At 41.1% G+C, this 14,834-nt stretch overlaps 1 protein-coding gene across 2 annotated transcripts in view; it reads right to left on the reverse strand.

Moving 5' to 3' along the window:
• Positions 1-14,834, reverse strand: part of rabgap1 (RAB GTPase activating protein 1) — a 177,638-nt gene that overhangs the window by 12,207 nt on the left and 150,597 nt on the right. For both annotated transcript variants that reach the window (XM_078226560.1, XM_078226561.1), the window contains 3 exons: positions 14,164-14,292; positions 12,837-12,929; positions 10,044-10,154 (listed from right to left, as the gene is read on the reverse strand). In XM_078226560.1, coding sequence (XP_078082686.1) covers positions 10,044-10,154; positions 12,837-12,929; positions 14,164-14,292 — 333 coding nt within the window. The remainder of the gene's footprint in view (positions 1-10,043; positions 10,155-12,836; positions 12,930-14,163; positions 14,293-14,834) is intronic.

Below are 14,834 nucleotides of genomic sequence, written 5' to 3' on the forward strand. Positions count from 1 at the left end.
ACAATTCATGTTAGGGTGTGGGTTCAAGCTTTATTGCCTATCCTTCCTTCTGTGCCATAAATGACTCTATGACTCTTGGGTTTTCTCATTTTAAATCAAATAGCTCAGCTATAATAACACATTATCAAGATGATGTGTGTGGCTTTCAGGATAATTACTTCCTCAAACCCAATACCAAGTACTTAAACAGGAAGCCAAAATGTTTTTCTGATATGCTTTCTTAGCTACATTCGACTTAATTAGTTTGTCTGAGCCGGTGCCGTACCACTTTAATAAACATTCAATGCAAAAGTGTGAAAAAGGGATGAAAAACTACCAGAACCTATCCCACATTAGATAAGAACATTTAACTCTTTGAAACTGTACTGCCATTTTATGGGATCTTGGCTGATCTGTAACCTTAATCCATGTTTTTCCCCATTTCCCTTAATACCTTGGGTTAACAAAAATCTAGCAATCTCAGATTTAAAACTAACAGTTGATTTGGCACCAATTTGCTGTTTGTGGAAGAGTTCCAAATTTCTGCCCACCTCATTGTAGAGCATTCCCTAATTCCATCCTGAAAGTCTAAAAAATAGAGATCATTCTATTCTATGATACACCTCAACTCCCTAACCAGTTTATCCACCTTAAGTTCCCCGTGATACCTTGAAAACATTGATCAAATCACTCCTTAACTTCCTAAATTCCAGGGAATACACCCTGCTTTGTGTAATTTCTCCTTGTAATATAAACCTTTAGAGTCCAGGTAACACTCTGGTAACTCTAAGCTGTGCTCCATCAAGGGCCATTACACCTTTCTTTATATGTAGTCTCCAGAACTGCTCGCAATGTTCTAAGTGTGTTTAACCAGGGATTTGTGTAACTGAAGCATGACTTCTTCCCCCTTACATTCTAATCCACTAGAGATAAAAAACCAGCATTCTATTATTCTTTTTGACTATTTTTTTGTACCTGTTCATATTTTAATTATTTATGTACCTGGAATTTCACGTTTTCAACATTCAAAAAGTGCCTTTTTAGGTTCTAAGTGGATGACCTCACACTTGCATCCACTGAAATCAATTTGGCAGATTAGGTGAATGGGTAAATCAATGTGTCTATAATTTTATTCTTCATCTACACTGCTCACAATGTTTTTATGTTATTTTTATTTTTACATCATTAGCAAATCTGGATGCGTGGCTTTCTATTCCATCATTTAAATCATTGATAAATAAGGAAATAGTTAAGTTCACAGTACAGATCTTTGTGAGACACACCACTAGCATCCTTCCAAGTAACAGACCTGCCCATTATCCTTACTTTGTCTTATTCCGCTCAAGCTACTTCCTAACCAGGTCAAATAATTTGTCTTCAATTGCATGAAATTGAACTTTAGCTAACAGCCTCTTATGAGGAATTTATGCTTTCCCTTCTTTGGCTACACAAGCAATGTTACTGGGAAGGTTAATCTTTCTCAAAACTTTCGCAATAGTAACTTACTGGCCAGTTCATGTCCTCCTCGTTTCAGAAGAAAACATGGCAACACCAGAAGATCTTCAGAAAAGATTGGGAGTGATTTCATAAATTGTTTGTGAAAGCTGTTGCTTCTTATTCAACTACTGTTTTGTAAAATTGATGATGACCCTTTTATCCAATGATAAGAGGGAACACTGCGATCTATAGAGAGATCTTAGCTGAACACCAAAGCTTTTGATATCTGAATCAGGACCAAGGTGAACAAGGAGTGTCTCTAACAAAAAGACTACTTGAAGCTGGAGAGATTTTTTTCTTAGTTATTCAGGCTACTTTTCAACTGCAACTTTACACTACTGGCAAAATTGGAAATGACAACAAAACATGATTTAAATATACAACGTTACTGGGTCAGCTTTGTCTGCCAATTGAACTGGAAATATGTTACATTACACATGCACGGATGCACATGGAATCATCTTTCTTGCCTCTTCACTATTGAGTCCTCCGGGTGCTCTGGTTTCCTCCCACAGTCCAAAGATGTGCAGGTTAGGTGGATTGGCCATGCTAAATTGCCCCTTAACGTCCAAAGATTTGTACATTAGATGGATTAGCCAAAGTAAATGTATGGGGTTATGGGACTAGGGCAGGGGGTGGGCCTAGGCAAGATGTTCTTTTGGAGAGTCAGTACAGACTCAATGGGCCGCATGGCCACCTTCTGCACTCTAGCAATTCTATTCTAAGAAATAATTTTTGTGTGTTTGAAGGGGATCACCTAATCTTAGCTCCAGAGAATAAAGGTCATTTAATCTTTCCTCATGGGAAAGATTTTGAATCATCCTGTTTATCCTTTTTGAATTATTCAAATTACCATCCAATTGGTGCAACAGATATTGGAGCTGACAGACTGGATAACTGAAGGCAAGAGTTGCCTTTACTATTCACACTGCAGCATGGGAGATAAATGTTAATCTGTCGCAGAGAATAAATTGACTTTTTTATTTTAGCACTCTGGTTTGCTTTGACTTTAGGATTATAGAAACAAGATAAGAAAATCAAATGATTAACTTAGACAATCCATTATGAGATAGCCGAAATAAGTAGTAAAACAAATGCTGATATTTCATAAATTGAGTGTTTTTTGTTATGGAGATAAGCAGTAAAATACTTAACTGTATGGATGTGAATGTTGTAGTAAAATGACAAGCAGCTTGAACTATGATACCACAAGCATACATTGATAGCTATTTGGACATGGAGATTAATTGTCAAGAGGATCCTTGAATTTTCCAAGAAGCAGACTGTGGTTAAAAAAATATAAAGTGGACATAATATTTGAGTGTAAAAAGTTTTTGCTACCTTGGAAAAAAGATTATTGTAATAAATTAAAAGGCAGGCAAAGAAGAACATGCCTAGTTGATACAAAAGAACAGGCAAAGTGTGAACACCAGGAGGCAATACGATCTACCAGTAACCAGACTGGAGAGCATGCAATGATTGGTTTATATATAGACGAGAATGAAGATTGATATTTGACAAGAGGAAGTCAGATGTGTACATGAGGGTGAAAGGATTAGAAAGATAGGGTGAAAGGATTAGAAAGATAGGGTGAAATGAAATAAGGTAAGAAGAGGAGTGTGTGCAGCATTTGTTGGGCTGAATGGCCAGTTCCTGTTCTCCAAACTAAAATGTAATAAAATAAATTAGCTTTCTAATTAATTTTTGCATGACTGCATCATCCTTAAGCACTGCTTACTTTTCATTTTGGATTCTTTTTTGGGAGTGAGGGAAGGAATAGGAAAATTCCCTTCAATTTCGTCCAAGGTATTTGATTTTCACAGGTTGTCACATCAAAATTAAATTACAAAGCAAAATTAGAAGTCCACTGAAACCAAGAATCAGGTTAACACTATTTAGGGTTATTGATTCAAACCAGCAATGAGCTGAACTGGTGAAGGGTTAAAATCAATGGCAGCGAACATTTACTCTTTTTTCCCCCTCAACAAGTTAGGAGAAATCAGTAATCACCAACTTACATAGAAAATAGGAGTACGCCATTTGGCCCTTATAGTCTGCCAAGCCATTAATTATGATCATAGCTGATCAAATTTAATACCCTGATCCTGCCTCTCCCCCCACCCTCCCCCCCCCTCATATCCCATGAGGAGAAATTTCTTCACTCAGAGTGGTGAATCTGTAGAATTCACTACCACAGAAAGTAGTTGAGGTCAAAACGTTGTGTGATTTCAAGAAGGAATTAGCTATAGCTCTGAGGGCTAAACTACTAAGAGCTATAGCTAATTCCTTCCTGAAATCACACGTTTGGCTTCAACTACTTTCTGTGATAGTGAATTCTACAGATTCACCACTCTCTGGGTGAAGAAATTTCTCCTCACTTCAGCCCTAAAAGGTTTATCCCTTATCCTCAAATTATGATCCCTAATTCTGGACTCCCCTACCACTGGGAACATTCTTCCTGAATCTATCCTGTCTAATCCTGTTAGAATTTTATCAGTTTCAATGAGATCCCTTCTCTTCTAAACTCCAATGAATATAATCCTAACCGACTTGGTGTCTCCTCATGTGACAGTCCTGCCATCCCAGAAACCAACCTGGTAAACATTCGCTGCACTTGATTTGATTTGATTTATTATTGTCACATGTAGTAACATACAATGAAATGTATGGTTTCTTGCGCGCTATACAGACAAAACATATTGTTCATAGAGAAGGAAACGAGAGAGTGCAGAATGTAGTGTTACAGTCATAGATAGGGTGTAGAGAAAGATCAACTTAATGCATGGTAAGTCCATTCAAAAGTCTGACAGCAGCAGGGAAAAAGCTGTTCTTGAGTCGGTTGGTACGTGACCTCAGACTTTTATATCTTTTTCCCGAAGGAAGAAGGTGGAAGAGAGAATGTCCAGGGTGCGTGGGGTCCTTAATTATGCTGGCTGCTTTGCCGAGGCAGCGGGAAGTGTAGACAGAGTCAATGGATGGGAGGCTGGTTTGCGTGATGGACTGGGCTACATTCATGACCTTTTGTAGTTTCTTGCATTCTATAGCAAGTCTATAGCAAGAACATTCTTTCTTTAGATAAGGACACCAAAACTGGACACAATATTCCAGGTGTGGCCTCGCCAATGCTCTATGCAATTGCAATAAAATATCCCTATTCCTGTACTCAAATCCTCTCACTACGAAGGCCCAACATACAATTTGCTTTCTTTACTGCCTGGTGTACCTGCGTGCTTATTTTCAGCGACGGATGCACGAGGACACCAAGATCTCGCTTGATATCCACCTCTCTTAATTCACACCCATTCAAATAATCATCTGCCTTAATTAAGTTAATTCCGGACTCGACATGATGTTGAACTCTTCTTTCATCGCCTTCGTCTCCGTGCCCACTTCTTTGGGCAAGAGTCCTCCCCCCATTCCACAGATCCTTTCACATGTCTCCAACATACTGCCTCCAATTGGATACCCCCACCGGGACAATTACCTGCCTCAATCTTTTCATTGGGAACTGTCGACGGGACATTGGCCGTCTCAAATTTTCCACCCCCCCCTCACCCAGTCCAACCTCTCTCCTTTCCAACTTTCTGCCCTTCACACCCTCAAGTCCAACCCTGACATTGTCATCAAACCTGCCGACAAAGAGGGTGCTGTCGTCTGGCGTACTGACCTCTACCTCACAGAGGCTGAGCACCAACTCTCAGATACTTCCTCCTATCTCTCCCTGGATCATGACCACACCACTGAACATCAAGCCATTATCTCCAACTCCCTCACCGACCTCATTTCCTCCGATGCCTTCCCCCCCACAGCTTCCAATCTCATAGTCTCCCAACCCTGGACAGCCCACTTCTACCTACTTCCCAAAATCCACAAAAAGGACTGTCCATGTAGGCCCATTGTGTCAGCATGCTCCTGCCCCACTGAACTTATTTCCTCTTACCATGACCCCATCCTTGCTCCCCTAGTCCATTCCCTTCCCACCTACATCCAGGAATCATCTGATGCCCTGGGTCATATTGACAGCTTCCAGCTTGCAGGCCCTAACCGCCTCCTATTCACCATGGATGTGCAATCTCTCTACACCTCCATCCCACACCAGGATAGCCTGAGAGCTTCTTTCTTGAAAAGAGGCCTGAACAATTCCCATCCACCACCATACTCCTCCGCCTGGCTGAACTCGTTCTCTCAACAATTTCTCCTTTAACTCATCCCACTTTCTCCAAATCAAAGGAGTAGCAATGGGTACCCACATGGGTCCTAGCTACGCTTGTCTTTTTATGGGATATGTGGAAAATTCCTTGTTCCAGGCCTACCCAGGTCCCCTCTGACAACTCCTTTACCGGTACATCGATGACTATGCTCTCATACAGACCTCAAAAAGTTCATCAACTTCGCTTCCAGTTTCCACCCCTCCATTGCCTTCACCTGGTCCATCTCAGACACTTCCCTTTCCTTTGACCTATCTCCATTTCTGGCAACAGACTATCTACCAATATCCATTACAAGTCCACTGACTCCCACAGCTATCTGGACTACAGCTCTTCAACTCTATATCCTGTAAGGAGTCCATCCCTTTCTCTCAGCTCCTTCACCTCCGTTGCATTTGTTCCGATGATGTCACTTTCCAAAGTGGTACTTCTAATATGTGCGCCCTTTTCCTCAACGGTGGATTCCCACCTACAGTTGTCGGCAGGGCCCTCAACAGCATGCAGTCCATCTCCCGCGCCACGACTCTCACCCCGTCCCCTCCCTCCCAGAACAAGGATAGAGTCCCCCTCGTTCTCATATTTCACCCCACCAGCCTCCACATGTAAAGCATAATTCTCCGCCATTTTCACCAACTCCAGCGTGATGCCACCACCAAACACATCTTCCCTTCACTCCCTCTGTCAGCATTCCGCAGAGACCGTTCCCTCCGGGATAGCCTAGTCCACTCCGCCACTATACCCAACACCTCTCCCGTCACTCATGGCACCTTCCCATGCAATCGCAGAAGGTGTGACACCTGTCCCTTTACCTCTTCTATGCTCACCATCCAAGATCCAAAACATTCATTCCAGGTTAAGCAGTGTTTCACTTGCACCTCTTTCAATTTGGTGTCTTGCATTCGTTGCCCCCAATGTTGTCCTCTCTATATCGGAGAGACCAAGCGTAGACTGGGTGATCGCTTTGCTGAGCACCTTCGGTCTGTGCGCAATCAGGACCCTGACCTTCCGGTTGCTTGCCATTTTAACACACGATCCTGCTCCCACACCCACATGTCTGCCCTTGGTCTGCTGCAATGTTCTCGTGAAGCTCAACGCAAACTGGAGGAACAGCATCTGATCTTCCGGCTGGGCACTTTACAACCTTCCGGTCTCAACATCAAATTCAACAACTTCAGATGATTTGCTCAACCCCACCTTTTATTTCTTTATTGTCTTTCTTCATTTTTCTTCTCCCCCCCCCCCCACTCTTTCCCCTTACTTTGTCCCCCTTCCCTTATCTTTTCTTCCCCTTTTCTAAATTTTACCTCTGTCCCATCCATCCATTCTCCTTCATCTGTCACAGCTTACTCTCTCATTTTAGCTTCTCTGCCGTTTGGCCCTTTACTTCACACTCTTTATTCTCTGTGGACTGCCATTAGCAATCTTTTCCCCTGGTTTCTGTGGCTAAGACTCATTTTTCATTCCCTCACCAACTCCAGTATAAATATCTCCCACTTTCTATGCCTTTTAGCTTTGACAAAGGGTCATCTCTTTTCTCTCCTTACGGATGCTGCCAGACCTGCTGAGATTTTCCAACATTTTCCCTTTTGGTTTCAGAATCCAGCATCCGCAGTAATTTGTTTTTAAATCATCTGCCTTCCTATTTCTGGGTTCAATTCTCGACTTGGGTCATTGTTTGTGTGGAATTTGCACATTCTCCCCATGTCTGCGTGGGTTTCCTCTGGATGTTCCGGTTTCCTCCCACAACTCGAAAGATGTGCTGGTTCGGTGCATTGGCCATGCTAAATTCTCCCTCAGTGTACCCGAACAGGTGCCAGAGTGTGGCGACTAGGGGATTTTCACAATAACTTCATTGCAGTGTTAATGTAAGCATACTTGAGATAAATAAACATGTGCTGTCCAAATCACGCTGAGGCATCTCTGCATCCTCCTCACAGCCCGCCCTCCCACCTAACTTTGTATCACCTGCAAATTTGGAGATAATACATTTAGTTCCCTAGTCCAAATCATTAATACATAATGTGAACAGGAGAGGTCCTAGCACAGATCTTTGCAGTACCCCACTAGTCACGACCTGCCAGTTGGAAAAGGATCCATTTATTCCAACTCCTTGCTTCCTGTCTGCTAACCAGCTTTCTATCTATCTCAAAACACTATCTGCAATCCCATGCACTTTAACTTTACATAATAGTCTGCTAAAAGCCTTCTGAAATACTAAATAAACCACATCCAATTTACAGGCATCGGTGTCACATTTGGATTTATAATGCTCCTGTGAAGCATTTTGAAATGTTTTGTTATTGTAAAGACATTCTATTAATACAAGTTGTGCTGTTGGGATGGACTTTGACTTGCAACACTGCAGAATTGCAGAAATTGCTAAGGTTAGTGGGACAAATACTGCAGATGGTGAGAACACTTATTTGCATTATAAATTTGACTCACAACAGCCATGTTTAACTCCAACCTTTGGAACCCTGAAGTACCTCAAAGCCAATTTCTACATCAAACGCTATGGCAGGAATATGCAGATTCAACTTCAAATCTGTCCAGGATTTGGACCATCTTAACACAATAAACGTTTTTTACAACGTCGCCTCAATCTAAAATATATTTCTAACATACTGTACAGGAATAATACAAATGGTGTTTTTAAAAAAGACAATAGTTAACTGCCCCAACTTTCTGAATGTCCCATGTGCTGTTCAGCTGTTCACAGAAACATGCGTTATTTAACACCCAATTACCGCAACTGATTTTTCAGACAGCTCAGTGAGAGCAACTAAGTGGGCTGGTCCGTAAACTAGTGGCTTTTTCTTTAAAGTGCTACTATTTACAACAATGTTTTCGCTAGAATAATAATCAGAACTTCAGCATTCCAAAGCATGTTCAAACTGAGTTTCTTTTTCTCAAGGTGAAGTTTAAAGCTTTGTCATTTTCCAGTATATTTATACAGTCAAGGAGCTCAGTGATACACTAACCAGATGGGACTACACTTAACACCTACCTTACAAACTAGGATATACATTGTTCTAATTTTAAACAGGTGTAATTTAACGCTGTCATGACCATATTAGGAAAGCTATAACCTACCAATATGCCAACATTTTAAATGTTCATTACTTAGAACATAGGTGCTGAAGAGAACAAATTCACTTTGCATTTGCAAAAGATGCAGAATAAGGTGGGTTAATGATTGTGCATTACACACTTTATTTAAAGAGGTGTGTCAGATGATACCAACCTTCTACACTCTATTGATTTACAGTTTAAGGCTCTCGCACCTGTGCATCACTTGCTAAACTGGAATTTTAGCATCTGGAAAAAGCATTTGATCAATGATTTTTGGTAATCCAAATGCACATCACATCTTGCACATTTCAGCAGCAGGTGTGAGCTGCATGGGGATTAGATAACCAGTGTAAATTGTCAGGAGTTAGAGTCAGACTTTCATTGATTAGGCCCAACACAATCAACAGGCGCTGCCTCATAACTCCAGGGACCTGGGTTAGATTCTGGCACAGTAAGAAGTTTAACAACACCAGGTTAAAGAATTTCTGCTTTCTTGCATCTTTGTAGAAACTTGATGTCTGTGTCGATATGCGCGATCTTCTTGGCGATCCTCTCCACTTGGAGCCGGCAGTTTGCGGTGTCGATGGTAGTCATGATGTGGAGATGCCGGCGTTGGACCGGGGTAAACACAGTAAGAAGTTTAACAACACCAGGTTAACTTTAACCTGGTGTTGTTAAACTTCTTACTGTGTTTACCCCAGTCCAACGCCGGCATCTCCACATTTAGATTCTGGCCTCAGGTGTCTGTCTGTGTGGAGTTTGCACGTTCTCCCCGCAACTGTGTGGGTTGTCACCGGGTGCTCCGGTTTACCTTCCACAGTTCAAACATGTGCAGTTTAGGTGGATTGGCCATGCTAAATTGCCCCTCAGTTTAAGCAAGTGTCAGTGAGTAACGCCCAGTGTCTGTTAGGATAGACTCCCTGTGACCCTGAATTGGAGTGGTGACAATCCATAGGGAAAAGATGAAACCTTGCAGAAGTTTCCATGGCTGCACACGAGAGGCCTTGTATATGCAGCAAGTTCAAAGAAAATTCCAAAATTCTTACTCTTTTAGCATTCACAAATGTTATTTGAAATGCAGGATTAAATGTACTATGTTCTCTGTAACGTATCAGGATGAACTGCAAATTCTCAGTTACAACATAAAGATATTTGTCAATGAGATTTAGCTTCTGAAGAATATATTCAGTTTCCAATTATTAGTGAATCAAACAGAATATTTTTGGACAAGATAACAACAACTACAGTCTTCAGTTCAGCCAAGAAGGCTGCAGAGTTTACACTTACATTATCCAAGTCTTTCCTGAGTGCGATCTTGCTAGTAACCAGTTCGTGTGCAAGGTCATCGTTTTCCTGCTCCAATCTCATGTTCGCCTCCTGCAGACGTCTGTTCTCACGCTGGAGAAAGGCAGACAGTTCAACTGAGGTGAAAATCACCTATACATCTTTAGACTAACAAAACACTTCTGTGAACTGACACTTAACTCCTAACTCAAACTGCATTGTTAAACCTTCATCAGTTAGCATTCACTCATGAATATATTACATCCTAACTTAATATTTTAACAAGTCCTGTAAATAAAGGTGACAAAAATAACACTGCCTTTTCAGAGTCAACACCAGCAATGTTGTTAGCACTGCTGCCTCACAGCACCAGAGACCTGGGTTCGATTCCTGGCTTGGCTCACTGTCTGTGTGGAGTCTGCATGCTCTCCCCGTGACTGCGTGGGTTTCCTCCGATTTCCTCCCACAGTCCAAAAGACGTGCTGGTTAGATGCATTGTCCATGCTAAATTCTCCCTCAGTGTACCCAAACAGGTGCCGGAGTGTGGCGACGAGGTGATTTTCACAGTTACTTCATTGCAGTGTTAATGTAAGCCTACTTGTGATGCTAATACATAAACTTTAAAACTTTAAAATTCAGAATTTTAGAAAACCACAATTTAAGAACATTTTTCCCATGTGAAAGGCCAAACATGCTGTTCTGAACAAAATACTTAGCTTCATGGTGTCAATAGGCAAGAGATCCAAGTAAGAGAAATGTGAAAGTTACATCCATTATATCCTAAATTTATGCGGTGATTGGGATTAATAAACTGTGAGAAGGACAGAGTAGAACCTCAAAAGGATGTAGGCAAATTGGTGGATTGGGCAGATGGGTGGCAGATGACGTTCAATGCCGAGAAGTGTGAGGTGATTCATTCTGGTAGGAAGTACATGGAGAGACAATATAAAAATAACGGCTACAAATGTAATGGGGGTGCAGGAGCAGAGGGACCTGGGAATATACGCGCATAAGTCATTAAAGGTAGCAGGACAGGTGGAGAGAGCAGTTAATAAAGCATACAGTATTGTCGGCTTTATTAAAATGGTCAGAGAGTACAAGAGCAAAGAGGTTATGCTGAACTTGTACAGGACACTAGTTAGACCTTAGCTGGAATATTTTGCAGAGTTCTGGGCGGCACACAATAGGAAGGATGTGAATGCATTGGAGAAAGTGCAGAAGAGGTTTACAGAAATGGTTCCAGAGGTGAGAAACTACAGTTATTAAATTAGATTGGAAAAGTTGGGACTGTTTTCCTTGGAGAGGAGATGGCTAAGAGGAGATTTGATAGAGGTGTTCAAAATCATGAGGGGGCTGGACAGAGTAGATAGGAAAAGGACTGAGAATGAGAGGGCACAGATTTAAAGTAATTGCAAAAGAAGCAAATGTGATGCGAGAAAAAACGTTTTCATACAGCGAGTGGTTCGGGTTTGCTAGGTATTGCCTGGAAATGTGGTGCATGCAGGTTCCACTGAGGCATCCTCTAAGGCATTAGATGATTATTTGAACAGAAACAATGTGCAGGGGTATGGGGAAAAGGCAGGAGAATGGCACCAAGTCATTATGTGTATTTGGAGAGCCTGTGTTCATCTGATGGGCTACATAGCCCCCTTCTGCACCATAACAATTCTGTGACTTGCCTCTGGCATACAATGTATGCCCTTTGATCCAATGACATTTGCCAGATAAATAAATTTTAATGTAAACAAAAAGTAGCAGAGAAACAACAGGTTTCAATTCAACCTGTTAGGTGATTAATTACGCTGTTTACACGATCAAGCTTTGGCATTTCCTATAATGCGGACACTATTAAGCTCTGGAACTGTGCATTCAAAAGTCAAAGATCAGAACATCTCTCCTGTCCTGAATTCGGAGGTGCTTTAACTTCCAGCATGAACAAAACATCTTTTCCATTTGTCCCCATTATATTTCTAAAGCTGGTGACAAACTTAAACAAAGCACTGCTACTGATCTTGGTGAAAGGGATCACCACAGGGGATAAAACACATTCAATACATGTCTTCAGTGGCAGTATTCCTGCTCGGCCTGTCAGTGGCAGGCAAAAGACATAACTCACACCAAGTGGTTTAATTGCTTCACCACCTCTACAGAGGCCAAGAGGTGATCTCATTGTTGTTGGCCAGTCTGGATCTTTCTAAATCTCCCTGGATTGCAGCAGCAACCAAAAAGAGCATTTGCATTTAAAAAAATCAAGCTAACTACTGTAAAAATAATGGAATTACAATACAATGCAATTCACCAGGCGGCACGGTGGCAAGCACTGCTGCCTCACAGCACCAAGGACCCAGGTTCAATTCTGACCTGGGGTGACTGTGTGGAGTTGGTGCATTCTCCGTGTCTTCGTGGGTTTCCTCCGGGTGCTCTGGTTTCCTCCCACAGTCCAAGGATGTATGGGTTAGGTTGACTGGCCATGCTAAATTGCCCCTTAGTGCCAGGGAGATGAGCAGGGTAAATACATGGGGTTACGGGGATAGGGTCTGGGTTGGATTGTTGTTGGTGCAGACTCAATGGGCTGAATGGCCTCCTTCTGCAATGTAGGGATTTGATGTTTCTATAAATTAGGTGTTTTTCCAGCAGGTGGATTAGCACTAGAGAATTAACTTTGTTCCAGTAAACTAACTAGTGGAAAGGAATATCCACAGAAGAATTTGCAGTGACAGTTGATTTAATGACAACTTATATATTCAAACACAGGTATCAAGTAGTTGGCTGTGGATATTGTTGATTGTTCCGTACCTCAAACCTTTCAACAGGATCTTCCTGTTGAGCTTGTTGTTCCCGCATTATCAAGTATTCCTTTTCGTATTTCTTAAGCTTTTTCTGACTGATCTGTACAAATGGATATTAATAAATTAAATCTGGAGCAGTAAATTCATTTTTCGATAGTGACATGAAGCATTGTTAGACAAAAATGTCACTTACGTAAAGTTGTTCCCATCTGTTTGCATTTAAAAATGGGCTGCTCTCATAATTAGCAGGTGGAATATGTATTATATAATCAAGTTACTATTAATTTGATTGATTGTTCTGTTTGGTACTTGGGATAACCATACCGACAAATAGATTAAATCGTCAATCTGTGTTCTGTGTACAATGATCCAGATTGTTATTCCAGCAGCATCATGCAGGGAGAAAGTGAAGTATTAGTTATCACTGGCACTCAGTTCACATGATATGGCCGGACCATCAGCACAAATTGAGCTTTATTCTCAAGTCAATTCAAAGGGAAGATTAACGCAGCTGTCTCACAGCGCCAGGGACCCAGGTTAAATTCCAGCCTTGCGTGACTGTGTGGAGTTTGCACATTCTCTCCATGTCTGCTGGGTTTCCTCCGGATGCTCCGGTTTCCTCCCACACTCCAATGATGTGCAGGTTAGGTTGATTGGCCATTCTAAATTGCCCTTAGCGTCAGGGGGGGGGTTACGTGGGGTTATGGGGATAGGGCCTGGGTGGGATTGTTGCAGGCTCAATGGGCCAAATGGCCTCCTCTGAAATGTATAGATTCCATGATATGGGTAAGATGTGGGAGTTGAGCAAGCTAAAAAGAAAACACCCTCTGATAGGAAGGAATACAATACAATGGAACTATTTTTAAATCAGGAAGAGAAACGAAGAATTTCCTGGGCCTAATTCTTCAGAAAATATTGTTTTCACTTGTGTGCAACATCTAACAGAGAGCGATTGAGTTGCAATTACCCCAGCATATCCAACAGAGATGAATGAAATAAGTAACCACATAAGGGATGACCTCTGTTAAAGCAATCATATCCAATCTGTAACCCGAAATGAAGCAGATTTAAAAATACACAAGGTACTTATTTTACATTTTCCCAGTTGTTTCTTAACTAAATTTAATCCTGCACTAACTTATAAAATTCATATTTACACCACGTTTCTTGCCAGAATAATTCAGTGTTCTATCGAGTCATGTCAGCTGAATATTTTTTCAAAAAAAAGCAAGCAAATAAAATTCTTCTCAAAACATTTTAGTTACGTCCCTGCCCTTTTTTTTTACTGAACACTTAGCAGCTGTTAGATGTTTACAAGATGTTTACTTGATTACCTTCATACTACAAGCCAGCTCCATCAGCCTTTTAGCATTTTCTTCAGAGCGATACCTTTTAGGAAGTTGGACACGGAAAAACTTTAAGGCCCCTTCAAAGTCTGTTAACAGAAGATCATCTTTTGAGGTCTGCAGAAAAAAACGTTAACAGTTTTTAGTGCTAGCTGAACAAGTCTGTGGAATTAACAATCAGCAGTCAGTAAAATCTTGGCAATTAAGGCTTCCTGCTCACAGATTAAATCCGTGCCAATACATAGCCCAGATCGCTGCTACTCATTCTAATCAGATTCTTTCATTAAATCAGGCCACCCTCACGTCAGCTGAAACATTGGGCATGATTATACTGAAAGAATGCAAAACAGCCTTTTCTGGTGGGAAGCAGCATCAACATTACAAGTTTAGTGCACAAATTATAAGTGGTATTTCAAAAATAATATAACAGAAATAACAAATTGAATTATTCCCAAAGTGTGCTCAAGTGAAATCTATAAACTCTGAAATAGCAAATGCCTATTACAATATGAAGGGTTCAATTTGAGATGCAACTCCTTCATTTACATTCAAAGTTCACCACAGTAATGTTAGATTAATCGTGAGATTATTAATGGTGGTTTACACCCAAATTAATTTTTATATATTAAACTTTTAAAAATTTACAGTTCTACTTTCAG

Source organism: Mustelus asterias, chromosome 13, assembly GCF_964213995.1.
Source record: "Mustelus asterias chromosome 13, sMusAst1.hap1.1, whole genome shotgun sequence".
In the NCBI taxonomy this organism is placed as follows: Eukaryota; Metazoa; Chordata; class Chondrichthyes; order Carcharhiniformes; family Triakidae; genus Mustelus; species Mustelus asterias.